This window comes from Peromyscus californicus, unplaced genomic scaffold, assembly GCF_007827085.1.
Source record: "Peromyscus californicus insignis strain IS unplaced genomic scaffold, ASM782708v3 Scaffold_13__1_contigs__length_99412109, whole genome shotgun sequence".
NCBI lineage: Eukaryota > Metazoa > Chordata > Mammalia > Rodentia > Cricetidae > Peromyscus > Peromyscus californicus.
The window spans coordinates 18104807-18122200 of NW_026294424.1; the positions used below are offsets into that span (position 1 = coordinate 18104807).

A 17394-nucleotide genomic window follows, 5' to 3' on the forward strand; every position below is an offset into this window, starting at 1 on the left:
ATTCTTGACTTCAACTAGTGATTTCTAATTCCATTCCTCTGAGGAAGGTCACATAGGGACTGCATAGTAGGAAACTAGAGGTGAGTAATTGATGGTTTCTAATGTATCTCCTATTCATCCAACTTGCTTTTCTAGACAAATTTGTACTGTCTCTGAGGTAGATGATATCACATGGACTGTAGATATGTAACACTGAAATGACCATGTAATTGTGTATCTGTAAAGATAATGCCAGCCACTTAAAACTCGCAGTGTGTCTGGTTCCCCTATTGAACTCTCCTTTGTCAAGAATTACTTAAAAAAAAAATCAACATGCCATGACTTGATCTTTGGATGTTGTATCATATTTCAAGCCTTTTGGTTTTGTACAAGACTGAAAACTCTGGAAAAGCATGTGGAAAGGAGTAAGACCTCCATGTTTTCATTAAACTGTTAACATAGAAAGTTGGGTATATCTTTATTTAAAAAAATTCAGTGGTAGTTCCATTAAAAGTGTGATTGGCATGGTGCATTTGAAAGCATGGTTTAAGACAGAAACACAATAGATATCACAGCACTTGCATAAAGAGTTCTCAGTTTTGCAGGACCCCAAGAAAGACACGGGGATCACCCAATGACAGAGAAATGGAATGAGATCTACATGAACAGCCTGGACATGAGTGGGGGTAGTGAAGGGCGAGGGTCGAGGGAAAGAGAGCTTGGGGGAGTGGGAGATCCCAGCTGGATCAACAACAGAGAGGGAGAACAAGGAATAGGAGACCATGGTAAATGAAGACCACATGAGAATAGGAAGAAGCAAAGTGCTAGAGAGGCCCACAGAAATCCACAAAGATACCCCCACAACAGACTGCTGGCAATGGTCGAGATACAGCCCGAACTGACCTACTCTGGTGATGGGATGGCCAAACACCCTAATTGTCATGCTAGAAACCCCATCCAACTACCGAGGTATCTGGATGCAGAGATCCATGACTAGGCCGAGGGTGGATCTCTGGGAGTCCAATTAGCGAGAATGAGGAGGGTTTATATGAGCGAGAATTGTTGAGACCAAGGTTGGATAAAGCACAGGGACAAATAGCCAAATGAATGGAAACACATGAACTATGAACCAATGGCTGAGGGGTCCCCACTGGATCAGGCCCTCTGAATGGATGAGACAGTTGATTGGCTTGATCTGTTTGGGAGGCATCCAGGCAGTGGGACCGGGTCCTGTGCTCATTGCATGAGTTGGCTGTTTGAAACCTGGGGCCTATGCAGGATCGCTTGGCTCGGCCTGGGAGGAGGGGACTGGACCTACCTGGACTGAGTCTACCAGGTTGATCTCAGTCCACGGGGAAGGCTTTGCCCTGGAGGAGATGGGAATGGGGGGTGGGCTGCAGGGAAGATGACGGGGGCGGGAGTGGGGAGAACAAGGGAATCCGTGGCTGATATGTAGAACTGAATTGTATTGCAAAATAAAAATAAAAAAATTAAAAAAAAATAAATAAATAAGTAAATAAATAAATACAACTATGAAATAAAAAGAAAAAAAAAGAGTTCTCAGTTTTGGATTATGTGATGATGTATACCTGTTGAAAAATATATGTAGAAAGAAGAAATAATTTTTGTACAGCTATAACTCATGTGTAAGCTTTCATTTATCCTAATCCAGCCAGCCATGATAAATGTGTTGGGCTTACTGGACACACTTATGCATCATTTAAAAGGGAGCAGGGAAGTTCATTAAGAGAGCGCTCCTGGAATGGCGTTGTGACGTTAGGGATCTAGGTCCTTGGAGCACACTGTTGTTGTAAGCAGAGGCCCTCACACTTTCACACTGGTTATAAAATGTTATTTTGTGCTGCTGGCCTGGAATGAAAACGTCACACATCTGCAGGCAATTAGAAGGAGCTGGGCTGCATATTTGATTAGCTCAATAATAAACGGGCACAAGTGTGACTCGACTTATATTAGTCAGATCCCTAGACAGATTATTCTATTGTTATCATATGAAATAACCCTTTTTTATCAACAATTAAGTAAATCCACATTTATTGGCACTTTGCAAAATTGGGAGGTGGGAAGAAATCCAGCTTAAGCCTTAAGTCATTTAAAAACTTTTAACCCTACTTTTCATAGTACAGACTCCCAAGTACAAATTTTAGAAATTACTGAATTATTTAGAACAGTTTAGATTAAATAATCTGGTGTGTATATAACAGATAGCTATTATTTATATTTTCTATAAGCAAAGTACTTAATAATTTCAATTTGTAATTAAAAAATCTCCAGAGAACTGAGAATTATGGTATTTTAATATGTAAAAAATAACTTTGTAAGGTAGTTTAAATATATCTTTTGGTATTCTAATTAATTTAATAGACATAAGGTAAAATTTCATCCAATAACCTGAAAAATAGTTAAATGACTACTTAAAGATTCAATTTTCCAATTAGACAGAGCGCATGTAACATAGCTGTGGCAGTGCTGTGAAATTGCACCCTACATACATGGCTACTGGCTTTATAAAAAAAAAGAGATTTTCTTTTTTTATTAATTAAATATATCTGTTCCTGTGGGTTTTAAAAAATGTTTTAAATTGAAATAGAATTATATCACTTCCCTCCTCTCTCTCCTCCCTGAGTCAGTTTTGTTGGTGGTGTGTGTATGATTTGGGGGTTGCCCACTCTCAATTGGATAATGAATAAGGGGGCTCATCCCTTATAGCCAGGAAGTAGAAACAACCTAAATGTCCTTCACTAGATGAATAAATAATACAAATGTGGTACATGAACACATTGGAATACTATTCACCTGTAAAGAAAAATGAAATCATAAAGTTTTCAGGTAAGGGGATAGGCCTAGAAAAGACTATACTGAGTCAGATGACCAGACCCAGAAAGACACTGCGACATGTTCTCTTTCCTCTGCAGTTCCTAGCCCCAGATCCTCAGATGTGAGGATATAACTTGGAGCTGCCACAGAGACCATAGGTGTGGGGTGTGGAGTTGGGTTCGGGAAAGGTGCTGCGCTTGGTAGGGGATGGCAGGATACAGGTGATGTGAAATGGGAAAGGTAAAACAGGGAAGGGGACTCCCAGTGGGGAGGAAGGAGGTCAGTACAGAAGGAGGAGGAATGAAGGACAAAGGACACCAAGGCTGCTTGATAAAGCCTCAATGAATCACTGTTTTATATTTACATAAAATTATACAGAATGCATAGAAGAGTGTGTGTGTATGTATCTGTGTGTGTCTGTGTGTTTGTGTCTGTGTGTGTGTCTCTGTGTATGTGTGTGTGTCTGTGTGTGTGTGCATATGTGTCTGTGTGTGCATGCCTCTGTGTGTGTGTGTGTGTGTGTGTGTGTGTCTGTGTCTGTGTCTGTGTCTGTGTCTGTGTCTTAAAGGAAGTTAAACCACTTTGGCTGCAGTACTCCCCACAAGAATTACAGGCTAACTAAAACCTTGGTAATGGGCACAAGAAATTTCCTTTTGAATGGTTGGTCAGGGTAGTCCAAGTGAATCCCAAAAGATTTAGATTATTAATGTAGTCATTGGTTGCCTCTCAGGGGTTGAGGTCGGTCCCTATTGATGAAAACACCACACATTGAAGGCACATGACCCAGATGACTCAAGCTGGATCTGAGCTGAAAGCCTCTTTCCTGTGGTCTAGCCTCCATGGTTCCAGAGAATACTATGAAAGTTGCTAAGGGAGGGAAGAAATTAAACAGTTCTACACAGATGCAGCACCTATGAACCATGCCAATGATCAGAAGTATATCCATAAAGGTGCACTATGTGATGCTAACATGTTAGTGGTAACCAATAGCTCTCTAACTGGACTTCAGGCCCATTCAATAGGAGGAAAGTCACGCCAGTACTATAAACGTAACCAGCTTTCCAGGGCTAGTGAAATCCTGAGTATTAGAAAAGAATCAACTACCATCACTTTATTAGACCAGCACGATTCCTTACTACACTCTAAATCTTCTCCTTATACCCACAGGTAAGTGTAGCTGCTACCCCTTACCAAAGAAGCCCCTCTTTACAGCAAATGGAGACTACCAGAGAAAACCACAACTGGACACAATGCAGAGGTCAACAGATTGTGGTGAGCCCAGCCCCTACATCTACATCCACATCACAGTTCCTGTAGCTGTCGGGGAAGAGGCAGTTAAAAGATTGTTAAAGTCAGAATGCCAGGACATCTGCTGTAAAACAGTCTCTCCTAAAAATGGCTGCACAAACAAGATTGGAACAATGGCAGTATCAATGGGCATGTTAATAAGGAAGGGGGAAAATTTCAAGGGGTCCCGCCCCTAGACGTAGAACTACAGGTAACTAGTCTAAATATTTTAAAGGAAAATTGCGTAGGATTTAATTTTCACTATTCACAAGAAATACTATACCCAACATGTGTATTGGATTTATTTTATTCTAAAATTTCTTCATTCAGTTTTAGGCATTGTTCCTCAATTCAGCCAAAAGTGTCAGTGACGAACCATGAACTACTTTGATAAATAACCCTCTCTTTATCTGTTTTTCTTTCAAGTATCATTAAAGTATACAATACCTAAAGGGCTAAAAATAACTCAGAATGTAAAAATCTAAACAACTTCATCAAAGATATTTTATTTCAGAAAAAAATACCATCAAAACTTTTAAGTTAATGTAGTTAAATAACTCAACTAAGAGATGGTATATCTGAAATAAACTGAAGGTATTTTTCACCAGTGTTCATCAAAATACATATATTCTCATATAACCTCATCAGTTTATCTCATTGTCATAATCCTAAATTAGATACCAGAATATCAAGCAGATGCTAAAGCATTCATCATCAATACTGGAATTCTGACTCATGACAATAATACAAAACAGATGCTCCTCTGAGATCCACTGAAAGGTGACACCATCACTGCATGAGTTTCCTGTTGATATGGGGTGACTTAAAATTTGCCCACAAAATATCAAATAATAAAAACCAGAGCAGGGCGAAATCCTCACTTACCTTATAAGCCATTCAAAAGCTCCTGTCTCTATGTTGAAGACAGAACAAAGCACTAAAGAATAGAGCATGTCCCACTAACGCTTGATGGCATTAACTCTTAAGGGATTCATGACTTCATTCATGACAAAGCAGAAGGGCAGAGCCCCTAGGCCCTGTCCCTTGCCCAGTGTGTATGGTGATGACAGGCTTGGGCATCCTCTGGGGTTTACCTACTCAGCCCCTAGCAATGTGAAAGGAGCATTTGGGATCTCCTATAACTCGTTCTCAATAAAAGAATCATCACACAAGCAGTTCTGAGAGAATTTGCCAAGAAGGAAAAGGCAAACAATCCCTTAGCACGGTCCAGTTAGTTAATATCTTACATATCTTCAAAGCCCAAGATTCTTATCACTCTGCTAGCATGAGTCTGCAGCTGTTTCTAGAATACACAGTGATGTGTACTCTGTGAAAATAAACAGAGAAACCCAGGCAGATGGTGCCATGGTGCAAGTGACAGAAGGAAAATGTGCTGAAATAAGACCTTTAAAAGAAACAGTCTTGTAAATGCAGAGCCGCCCTCCAAGGTGGAGAGAAACAGACCCTCTTTCTTTCCTCTTGAGTGAGGAAAACAAGTTAGTGGCAACTCCAACAATGAAAAAAGCTTAAGAAATGGAAGGGGGACATTTATTGAGTAGGTCAACAGCACAATTTCAAATTCCGAACAAATAACCGGATCCCTTCCTGACAGCTATGACTTTGGCACCACCCTGCTTGGACTTAAAAACCAGCTCTGTGCCTAACACCTGTGTGCCCTCCGATTCTCAAACTTGGCTGCATACTGCAACCACACTGGGAGCTTTAAAAAAATATTGATGCCTGGAATTCATCCTTAGGGAGTGCTACTAATTGTGCTAGGGTGTGGCTTGCCTCTGAGAAGCGTTAAAAGGCTCCTAAGTGACTATAAATAGAGCAGCTGAGGTTGGGAACCACTGGTGAATTTTCCTCATCCATAAAATAATAATGACATCGAGAGCGAGAACCTTTCAGGAGTATTGCAACGATGACATATGCTACTGCAGACAAAACACTTAGCACCATGTCCTGTGTGGGGAGCCCTTGGTCAATGGGAACTATTACATCCTCACCAGGAGGTGCCCTTGGGCAAGAACTTACTTGTCAGTACAAGTCATGCTCACCTTGGCACACATTTTGCTCACTCTGCTCGTAGCCTGCTGCACACTGGATCCGGTGGGAAGGGCTGGAAGGGATACGAGGGTCAGCTGGGTTCCTCCGGATGACAAAATTATTTCGGCCAGTCTGTACTTCAGGGCCAGCAACTGCAGCAGCACTGGCCATGACACCACCTCCAGGCACCACACCACTGGTTGCCATGCTACTGGCAGCCACGCTTCCAGCGGTGGCACCTGATGATGCTTCTGCAGCTGGTGTTTCTTGCTGAGGCTGTTCATTATTGACAATAATTTGGGCTGTTTTAGGAAGGCAGAGATATCCTCCATAGTGGTTGACACATTTCATTCCACCTTTGCAAGCATCTGGGACAATGTCACATTCATCGATATCTGCAGTCAGTAATAAAATAAGTCAGCCATCTCCTCAGAGGATGGAGTGTGGTTTAGCACACTCGGGACAGGAAGAGCAACAATGAGATGGAGACAGAACTGTTGTAGGATCTTAGAAGCAAGCTTACCTTTGCACTGTTGTCTTACAGGATCCCACTCATATCCATCGGTGCATTGCTGTAAAGAAAACATCAAACATGGAGCCAGGAGACAATTAATGGCTTCCCTAAGAAGCTACTGTAAAAGGGTTATCTGATACCTAGAATCCTAGGGAAATGAGATGGGCAGTTAGTTCCACATTCTCCCCTCTAAGACAAGTATGGCTAATGGGCACCTTAGGGATCCCTTCTTTTCTTCAGCTGGCCTGAGTCCCCAGTACATTTGGGACAGTTGTCCATCACCATCTTCTTGGAATTCTCTTCTCTCTCATTTAAGACTGCTCACCCCAATATTTCTGACTGATCGTTTTTATCTCTCCCACTGTAAATTTTACAAAAAAACAAAGATTGGAAAGATCAACTGGGTTTCCTGTTTTCTGCCATCTTGAGTTCTTGCATCTTTCTAAATCTTCCTGATGATCTGCTTAGTAGATCCTGCCCACTGCTGCTCAGAGCCTGTCTACCTGTAGCTGTTTCTCTCTCCATGCTCAGGCTAGAGGAGTTCAAGCTGTCAAGTGTTCATAGGACCCACCTCATGCGGTTGCTACAAGTTAACTAAGTGCTGGTCCCATCATCTAGGTCACGCTTTCTTTCCCTAAAACCCAATACTCCTTCCTCTCCCATTGCCTTGTGGGTGTCAGGGACAGCCTGACTGCAACTGTGTACTGTGGACTATTCATTAACTGCCTGGCCTGGGACCTGTCTCCTTCCCCTGAACCGTGTCTGAAGGGACCCCTCACTCTGCCACGTGGGCCTGAGCTCTCCTGAGAGCTGCTATCTTGCTGTCAATGGCATAGCGGTTTGGAATCTCAGAGCCTCGGCCATGCCTTCTGTTTGCCTATTAATGTCTCTCCAACTAATTGTCTCAGCATCTCTCCTCAAACCCCAAACATTAGAACATTTTAACAGTGCTGTGACTCAGAAGAGGGTACCACTGAGGCAGATCGTCCTTTGGGGGCCCTTCTACCCTTGTCGCTTTTCTCCATCCCAACACCCTCCTCTCTTCTCTGGTGTGGTTTTGGGGTTCACCAGGGACTCTGGCTATCTGCTGACTTTACTTTGGTTCTGGGTCAGATGTTCCTCTGAGCTTGGACTGGACTCCATTGCCCTAAACCAGCCGAGTCTTACCCTATATGACATCTGCCACACCCTCAGAAGGAAAACGGATGCTGGAAACCTCTTAATGAAATTTTTTTTGCATCAGAATTCTTCCAGAGAGTAGTACAGTGAACTGCAAAAAGTTCGAGGGTCTGCTCCCAGAGCCCTTTTTGACCGTAGGAACTGCTTTCCTCTCTGCCAATCATGCAGCGTTTTCCCCATAATTCTATTAAAAACCCACTCCCAAAAGCCTCTTTCTCTGGCTCTGGCTGGAAACTGCAACTTTTCTCTGTGGGGGATAACAAATCTTCCTCTTTTTCTAGCCAGGCACTCCACTCTGATCACATGAGAACAGTGCCCGCTTTTCCTAAATTCCTGTCTCCAGATTCTTTCTTTGGCCCCTGCTCCACTGATCTTCCACTGCTGCCCCCTCCTCCCCTCTGAGAACTTCTCTGTAAATTTTTCCCTTCTTTGCTTCCCACCCTTTGTGTCTGGCCTCCATATGAACATTTGCCTCATGGTCTTCCCTCTCCCTGTGGACTGCCCTCCAGGGTTTCCCTCCAGGGCTGCTCCAGAACTGGGCGGTATGACGTGCCGCTGGTTCCCAGGCAACTTCCTTCTGTGTTCAATCAGCAGACTCCTAAACTTTGTAGTTTCCAGATTTTCTTCAGCCACACCTCCTTCCTTTCCCTTCTAATCCCAGGAACTACACACCTAAGACATGAAGGGCTATGTTCCTACCCATAACCCCTTTGCTCGGTCTCTTGCCCCTCTCAGCTACACGTGGCAAAACCTTTGGCTGGTTGAAACTGCTCAAACTGGCTGCAGCAGGCCACAGGGGTCTTCTGCAGCACTGTCTGCTCAGACACAGAGCTTCGTTCTATGCTCTGTCCCTCTCAGGGTTGAATGCAATCATGTTACTCCAGTGTGCTGTCATTTGTTTATGCGCTGCAGATGTTTTTTGGCTTGTGTTCATAAGTCACATGTATATAAATTATCTTTAATTGCCATTCTGTATTCCAAGAAAAAAACTAAATAGGACCTGTAGTTGCTATAACTGAATGCTATATACCTGACTTTAAGATGTGGATATGTGCACGAGTGGGTATGTATATAAGTTTAAATACATTTTAAGATAGAGAGGTTTTTGTTCAAAGACATACAGGGACATTTAGAAATGACCACCTGTGCTTGGTTACATCATAAATGTAACTTCTCTTTCACAATGACCGTAGGTGATCTCCATGCTGTTTATACTTATGCCTGTTAGATATTTGGGTACAATATGCATGTTTTCTGTGTTTCAAATATGATTTGCTAAGTTTTCATTTAAAAGATAATTGTTTTCAAGATTTTATTAAAAATTAGGCATAAAAGGCTATCAAATTAAAAAAGATATAAAAGTTATGTATATAAAATGTATAGTTGGTAACAAAGATTAAAAAGGTTATTGTCTTTTTAAAAAAGAGATTTTTAAATGGGAAATTTATGAAAGATGGTTATAATGTAGTTGATTCAAACTTAATTAATTATAAGTACTATGGCTAAAATTCTAAGTATGGAGATAAAATTAATGTTCTAGTTCTCTCTCTTATTACAATAAGTTTTCCTTAAGTATATGCATTTTTCCTTCTATTTTCATGTGTGTGTGGTATGCATGTCTGTGTGTAAGTTTGCACATGTGTCGGTGTATGTGTGTGTGCATACATGCATGTGGGGGCCTGAGGTTGATGCCAGGAATGATCTCAATTATTTTCCTACCTTATTCAATGAGGCAGAGTCTCTCGGTCAAAACCAGAGCTCTCGGCTATGGTAGTCTCACTAGCTAGCTTTCTCTGGTGAATCCTTGGACAATTCCTTACAAGACTTTTATTACAGACAGGGTGCCATGTATGCTCATTACATCTGGATGAGGATCCAGATGCTTGTCATCGTACTTGCGTGGCAAATGACTGTGCCATTGCCCTGGCCTCTAGCTTCCTTAAGTACTGATTTTCTCTTAATAATATTTATAAAAGCTAGATTAGGGACTTATTTATTTGTATGTGTGTAGGCTCATGTGTTCCATGGCTCAGGTGTGGAAGTCAGAGGACAATTTTGGGCATTCAGTTCTCCCTTTCTACTATGTGGGGCCTTGGATGAATGCAGATTGTCAGGCATGGCAGCCAGCACCTTCACCAATTGGTAATCTCACTACCCAAGGATTTTATTTTATTATTATAGTAAATGACATATTTAAAACCTGTGATTTGATTTCTCCAAATGCTAAACATATTTTCCTATTGAGTGAAGCCTTCACTTGCTGGGTACTCGCCATCTTAACATCAGGAAAGAGTCTGTTGCAAAAGATTACTACTATTGAGATATTCCTGCTAACTCACATATTTATTATAAAACTTATTCTGGTAGACAGATAATTAAATCTATTTATAAATTGGGCTCCTTATACAAATTTCATTGTAACTATGATCCTCAGTCCTCTAGATAGATAATTAAATAAATAACTACCACCAGTAAATTGTGAGCTTTCACAGTAAGCCTGTGGGAAGCGAAGACGGTGATATGGTTCATTAATCAAAAGAAGCCCCTCCAGTCTAGAGGGGAGTACTGTGCTTTCATATTTCCTAAATTCTGCTAGGTGCTAAAGAGACTTGAAATGTGGCTTGGTATATTTGTAATACTAAGGTAAAGGTTATTTCATATCCTTAATTAAATCACATTTTTGATGTAGCTGTTTACTTACTCAGACCACTTACCCTACTTGGACTAACTTCACATCTTTAAAAAAATCTCAAATGTTTCACAGTTTTTGAAAAGGATAAAAGAAACATAATTTGAAATTGACCAAAAATTTTTTTTTAAATCTTCCAAAAGAAACTCTATTTGTGGTGTGTCTATAGTTTAATCCAAACTCTAAAAGCCAAACCCTAACTTTTTCTACTTTAAAGAACATTGAACTGAGCCCATGCACTTAGATGACTCTCTTCTGCTTGGATTTAATTGCTACAGTTGGGAGTAACTGAAGATTTAAAATGGCATTTTCCACACTGTGCTAGAGCAACTGTTTCCTTCACTTACTGTATCTTTTCTTCAAGATGTACTATGTTTATGAATATTTTAATATGAGACGTAGTACTTCTGTTACATCAGATACAGAGGACAGGACAAAGGTCAGACCAGCTCAGGCTGGCTAATTGATTCAGATGATCCAGGAATTTCTTCCTTCACAGCTCTGGTAACCACTTCTCTCTTCTAAGAGCCACCTTCCTGGCTGTCCTAAGAGGGAGTTTGCTGGCAATGTGATGCATGGAACAATGCTTTTCACGTTCATTCGAAAGCTGTACTTGTGTCGTTGTGCTTTTAACAAAGACAGCCGTGTTGTCCGCACTTTGACAGTGAGTGTGGACAGGTCCAAAGGCAGAAGTTCTATCAGGGGCTACTGTACCTCTCTAACTCTATGATCGCCCTCCCCAGTCAGCAGGAGACAACCAGATTAAACATAGTGCCCAGTATTTCAACCCCCTCTATATAAAGTTATTCCTCCATTTATTTTTATATAAATAAAAAGGCTGGGGATATTAGAACCCAGACCAACTGCTGCCTCTGTAATTATGTTTTCTTTTACCCTCACAGTTCATTCTGTGTACATTCCCCTAGGTTAACAGACTAAGCAATCAGGGGTTACTAGGGACACACCCTTTATGATGGATGCACATTAGCTAAATGCCAACCCCCCATCATCAAGAGTCTACCCTCAATATCACATTCCTTCAGCAAAATGCAAGACTTTCTCTGCCTCCCCTGCTGCCCATGAATCAGAGCCAGCCTGACCATAAGTGTGTACCATGGAGTATGCATCAACTGCATGCATGACAGGCCCTCCCTGATGAAACCTGTATGTGTATAAGGGCCTTGCCCACTCTGCCACATGATCTTGAGCACTTCCCAGAGCCTCCACCTGCTGTCTGTCGATAGCATTAGGGTCTGAAATCTCCTCAGAGCCTCTGTCATGCTGCCATCCTTCTGTCCGTCTACGACATTCCTAACTCTTCTAGTCCATTTCTTACACCAATAAAAGGCAATCTGCCTTGGTGTCTCCTTCACACTCTGAACTCCAAACCTATCATTGAGTATGTAGCTTCCCTGATATTCTGACTTTGAGTTCACTCGTGGTTCTGTCCCTAGCTCCCATTCTTCACTGAACAACCACCAAGCCAGGCATTATCCCAGGTCTGGAATTCAAGGTGACCTTGTCATTTTCCTCTGGCAGTTCATGGGCCAGAGGAACGGTGGGTAGGGAATGATATGTCAAGGGTGCTTTTGTGTGGAAGGGGACAGGAGGAAAGTCCTTGCAGAGAAGGTGAGAGTGAACTAGGTCTTACTGAATGACAAGTTTTCTCCCAGGGAACTGTGGAAATTCTAGGAATAGGGATCATTATGAACAGAGTCATAAAATTATTGAAGAGGAAAAGAGTTGCATGTAGTTCTGGTTGGAGTTGAGGTCAGCAAGGCAGGCAGGGCTGAATCCAGTAAGCCTTCTTCTTGAGAGGGAGGAACTAGATTTTTACCGTGAAGGTCAGGATTCCCAGGTTTTACTAAACCTCTGAATCATTTCGGGTCCTGGTTGAAGGAGACTCTTCAGCTCTCAAGGATCTGACCCTGTCAGTCTAAATAGGATGCCTGTAATCTTTTTTTTTTTTTTTTTTTTTTTTTTTTTTTTTGGTTTTTCGAGACAGGGTTTCTCTGTGTAGCTTTGCGCCTTTCCTGGAACTCACTTGGTAGTCCAGGCTGGCCTCGAACTCACAGACATCCGCCTGGCTCTGCCTCCCGAGTGCTGGGATTAAAGGCGTGCGCCACCACCGCCTGGGAAAGATGCCTGTAATCTTGACAAGCACTTCAGACAATGGCCATGCAGATTGTCTGTAGATTACACCCTGAGAAACACCACTAGAGAAGACAAGAAGCCTCTGCAGATTTTTTAAACTCAGGAAGTAGTTTGATCAGATGGTATCCGAAAAAGTCAAAGTGAAGAAGATGCTCTAAGGCAGACTCCAAAAGTGAAGTAGACAAATTCATTAACTAGAAGTGAGAATTGACTGTGCAAATAAATGCTTAGGAAGTACCTGGCTGGTGGAGACACTGAGCTCAAGGTAGCTGTTTTAGTGATACCTAAAATCTACTAGGGTGAAAACTCAACTCACATTATCCCTTATACTAATTTGTCTTAGTTTTTCCAACACTGTTTAAGGGGCAACCATCACGTTATATAAGACCCAGGGGAATCAGCTCTGATGTCTCCACTTGTTTTCTTTCAAGCTCTGCCCACTCTTTCATTTCTATTATTACCATATTGACACAAGACTTCCTGGCCTCACAATTAGGCAAGCCTCCCTATGCTTACATTCTGTGCACAGCAGCCATGATGGTCAGGTTTTGCACCCCTACCTACGAACTCAAAGTGACCTCAGCTATGCACAGGTCCTCTTCCCCATCCACTCTTCTTGTTTCATCTGATCACCCCCAGGTGTTTGGTGGCTATGCCAGGCCTTTCTAGAACAATCTGAGTAGAACAATTTGAGCTCAGAACCTCCATAAATAGGCTATGCCAGGCCTTCCTAGAACTGTCTGGGCTCAGAACCTCCATCAAGGAGCTAAGAGAGGTTTTTCTAGAATGATCTGAGCTCAGAACCTCCATCAAGAGCCAGTATTAAGCTATTCTCTTTTATACTAGCACTAACATTAACCACTTTTGCTCTTTCTATTTCTTTGGTGATTTGTATAATCCATGACAATATTATTTTTAGAAGTTTTGTAGTTTTCAACAGTATCTTCCCTGATATAGAAGGCTGAATTCTCTCAGTAAACAAATAGCCTTAATTTCTTTTGATAGTGAGAGTTGTTTATGAAGATATTTGTCCAATAATAGGTTAGTGAACTTTATCTCTTATATGAAAGGGAAATATAAGACTATATGTTTTGTAGACACAATCTTTCAAAGCATGCCAAGACGGCAGCTCATTTGAATAATTGTGTGATGAATAAGGAAGATTTGCAGTTTATTTTAGGTATTTAGCATGTTACATTAGCACATTTAATATGGCTCTACTATTAAACAAGCCTAGATTGAAGTTAGTTCCCCTACTTGCTGGCTGTGTAGCCTTAAATCAAGTGGATAACCTTTCTGTTCTTCCATTCCACTATCAGTAGGATAGCATCACAAACCTCACATTTGGCTGCTAGAATGCAAAAAATATGTTCACACTGAGGTAGTTAAACATGGTTAGTCACTTCTGGTATTTTAACCATCAGTTATTAGTCATACACATCTTACAAAAGAATAGTCTTAATTTATTATATCTCAGCACAAAAAGGGCATCATATCTGGAAGACCTTCATAATAACAATCCTAAGACTGTAGGGCTTAATCCACAATAGATGCTTTCTGCTAAAATCAAATAAGATTTAGGTGATTTGAAAAGGAGGAGTATGAGATAAGCAATCCTAAAAGCAGTACTATCTCCCCAGGAGCCTGAGATGGAAAAATTATGCATTTAAGTCCAGACCAGGCTACATAGTGATTTCTAGGACAGAGTCTCAGAAAAAAAGGAGCAAATTCTTTCATTAGATGAACAATAGCTCACTGAGAAGGTAGTAAGTTTAGCCTGAGTGACAAAACATTTTCATTTGAAGATAAACAGCACATGCTTTCATTTTTCTTTATTCTAATGTTAAATTAACCAACTTTATTTACAGTTGATCTGAACAGCAGAAGGGAACATCCGCTGAATGGGTGACAATGCTCTAGGGATAGCATAATGCAAAAGTGAGATAATGTTTATTATTAGTAATTGATATTAGCTCACTTCTGAGTTTTATTCTAAAAACATTTGCATTCTTTTTAGTAGGATTACTTAATTTTAAAAATTGGAAAGAAGTAGAAAAATGTGTTTTTCATATACTCACCCAGGACACATGTCATTCATCTCACAACACTAAGTTAGAAACCACAAAACAGGACACAGCACCTCATCACATTGAGGTGATCACCGGCCTGTTCTCTCCTCACACACTGGGCATGGGAGGGGTCAGATAATATTTTAATATGTTATTGAACATTGGTTATACTGATGCAACTAATTGATTGACCAAATTTGACTCAGAAATGCCAGAAGTGCCAATAGAAGTTGCAAGACCAGGACAGTGTATTTTAAATCCACTTTAGCAAGTGCTGTATCCTACTGACTGATAAACTACCTGCAGAGTTTTTACATGAGTAGAGAGCCTCCATGGATTCAGCAAAGATCGCTTCACAAGGACAGAGGTCACAGGCACAGATGAGACAGTGTCCTTACATAATACATTCTTATTTGACTTGAGTGTTACTCTGAATGCATTGATTTTATCTGCATGTACCCAGGCTTCCAGATTCCTCAAACCCATCAGTTCATTGAGTGTCATAGAAACATGTAGCTTATACAGAACTGAATATTAAAGTGCTCATTTTGGGTCTTTCACAACTCGTTCTGGTTTGATCCCCATTTCATCTTGTGATCTGAATGCACCTTTGAAAGGACTCAGGGCAGTTTATCAGGAATCCTAAACCTGAGTCATATTAAAGTGTTGTTTAAGTTACTTTGCTTCACAGAACACAGCCCGCTTACCCTGGCAGAGGCAGGTAAAGTCTGTGACATAGACTACCACTCAATACACTCATCTAATATTCCATCACTTCTCACCGTGTATGTGATGGTTTCTTCGGTGTCCTGTGACTTGACCAGCACCAGAGTCAGCATAGTTAGGAAAAGTGTTTGCAACATCGTGACTTTCTAGGGGAAACACAAAGATATGTTTAGTGTCTGCTGCCTGGAAAATCAAAACTTTAGCAGTGAAGATACAAGCGAGAAAGGGAGGGTAGAGAACCCAAGATACCCAATTTCCAATCTGCTTTCTCACCCCCGCCCCCAGCTACCGAGAGGAGAAACCGCTGCAGAACCTCATTTTATTCATTTCATTCATCCCATACCAAGGACGTTCAGCATGTACTTATGCCGCGCCTACGCATCAGGCTCCGAAAAAGGGGAGTCAAAAGGGGCTATAGAATATGAACAATTCCAAAAACCACTATGCGACCCCCGGCCCTCCGCGGAGGTGGAGATCAGGAGCATCTGTCTGTTCTCTGGAACCTTAGGGTACCCACATGGCTCACCTCTAGCTGATGAAGTTCGTCCCCCCTCAGCAAAAATACCTGCGAACCAATATGAATCACGTGGCCTCAGACTTTCTTTCCCTTAAAAAAAAAAAGTCCAAAATACCCAAACAAAACTAGAAGAGCAAACTCCAAGTTCCTGGTAGAATATCTCTCACCGCAGAGCGACTTCTCCAGTACCCTCTCTTAAACCTCCATTTCCACCCGCGCTCTAGGAGCACCACTTTGTTTCCAAACTCAGGGCATCGGAGATCAGCAGCTCAAAGTCACTGATCCCTTGTTCCTTCGTTCCCAGGTCTCAAAATGTGCTATGCACAGGGTCTGGGCTGCCTAGGGTCGGATATCAGACTGCACCGCAGCACTGGGTACCAGTTTTGGGGTGCCTGGTTTGGTGCCTGAAGGGAATTGAGCTCCGTTTTCTTAGGTGTAAGCTACTATTCTCCTGTCAGCTGGAGTCGCTGAGCGCTTTAGCTTCCAACCAGCCGCTGCGCAATCCAGGTGCCTCTCAAATCTCGCACATCAGTCACTGAACCTAAAGACCCCGGTCACCACCCAAGTTCCCGGGGTTGGTAGTCAGCGCTCACACTCTGCCCATCCTAACAGATGTCACCCAAGTAGTGGCATAGGCTGACAGATTTCACTCCCAGACCCTCACCTCCACCACTCTCCTCCACCGGTTTGCACAGACTCAGACAGTTCTTGGGTCACCCCACCACACTCCGCGGGTGCAGCGCGCACCCTGCGATTGGGCTTGGGGCTCCTACCTGCGGGTGGCCACGCTGCTCTCCTGCCCTGGCAGCGAAGGAGTGCGCAGGGGAGGGCAGCCCGGTGGGTCTGAAATGGCGAGGTCTGGCAGCAGCAGCAGCCACAGGAGGAGGAGAAAGGGAGGAGAAGTAGGGCGAAGGAGGGCGGAGGAGAGAGAGGGAGGCGCAAGCGCCCAGCCCAGGCTGTGAGCCCGCGGGAAAGCGCGCCTCTAGGCGTTAGGGTCTGGGGGTGCCCAGCTGTCCTCTGCGGTAGGCCCCTCAGTCCCCTGATTCACATGAATTTGAGATGTGATGCCCAAATATCACTCCCATAGAGCTTTTTAGGTTCTACAGAAATGGCTTAAAAAAAATCTCAACAAGTGATTCCTGAGAAAGTAAATTAAGGTTATTCACAGAGCTGGTCCTTAGCTTTTCATTTCAGATGTTTTTTTAAAATTTTTTTTTTTTTTTTTTTTTTTTTTTTTTTTTTTTTTTTTTTTGGCGGGAGGAGGAGTCTGCTTCCTCAAATGGTGAATGGCGAGAATGAATGTGTTTATTTCCTGGCCTATTAGGTGCTCCGTGTTGGGATTGGGCCCTCACGCAAACTAAATGAGTGCCTGACTGAATGCAAGCCTGTCCCCCGC

The 17394-nt window shown here is 42.2% G+C and overlaps 1 protein-coding gene across 6 annotated transcripts in view; it reads right to left on the bottom strand.

Moving 5' to 3' along the window:
• Efemp1 (EGF containing fibulin extracellular matrix protein 1) overlaps positions 1–16942 on the bottom strand; it is a 65513-nt gene extending 48571 nt beyond the window's left edge. For 2 of the 6 annotated variants that reach the window (XM_052734622.1, XM_052734621.1), the window contains exons 1-4: positions 16772–16940; positions 15538–15627; positions 6674–6722; positions 6162–6545 (exon numbers count right to left, since the gene is read on the bottom strand). In XM_052734622.1, the coding sequence (XP_052590582.1) occupies positions 6162–6545; positions 6674–6722; positions 15538–15618 (514 nt within the window). In that variant the 5' untranslated portion in view covers positions 15619–15627; positions 16772–16940. The other 4 variants (XM_052734623.1, XM_052734618.1, XM_052734619.1 and 1 more) reach the window with 4 other exon arrangements.
• Between the last annotated feature and the right edge of the window lie 452 nt (positions 16943–17394).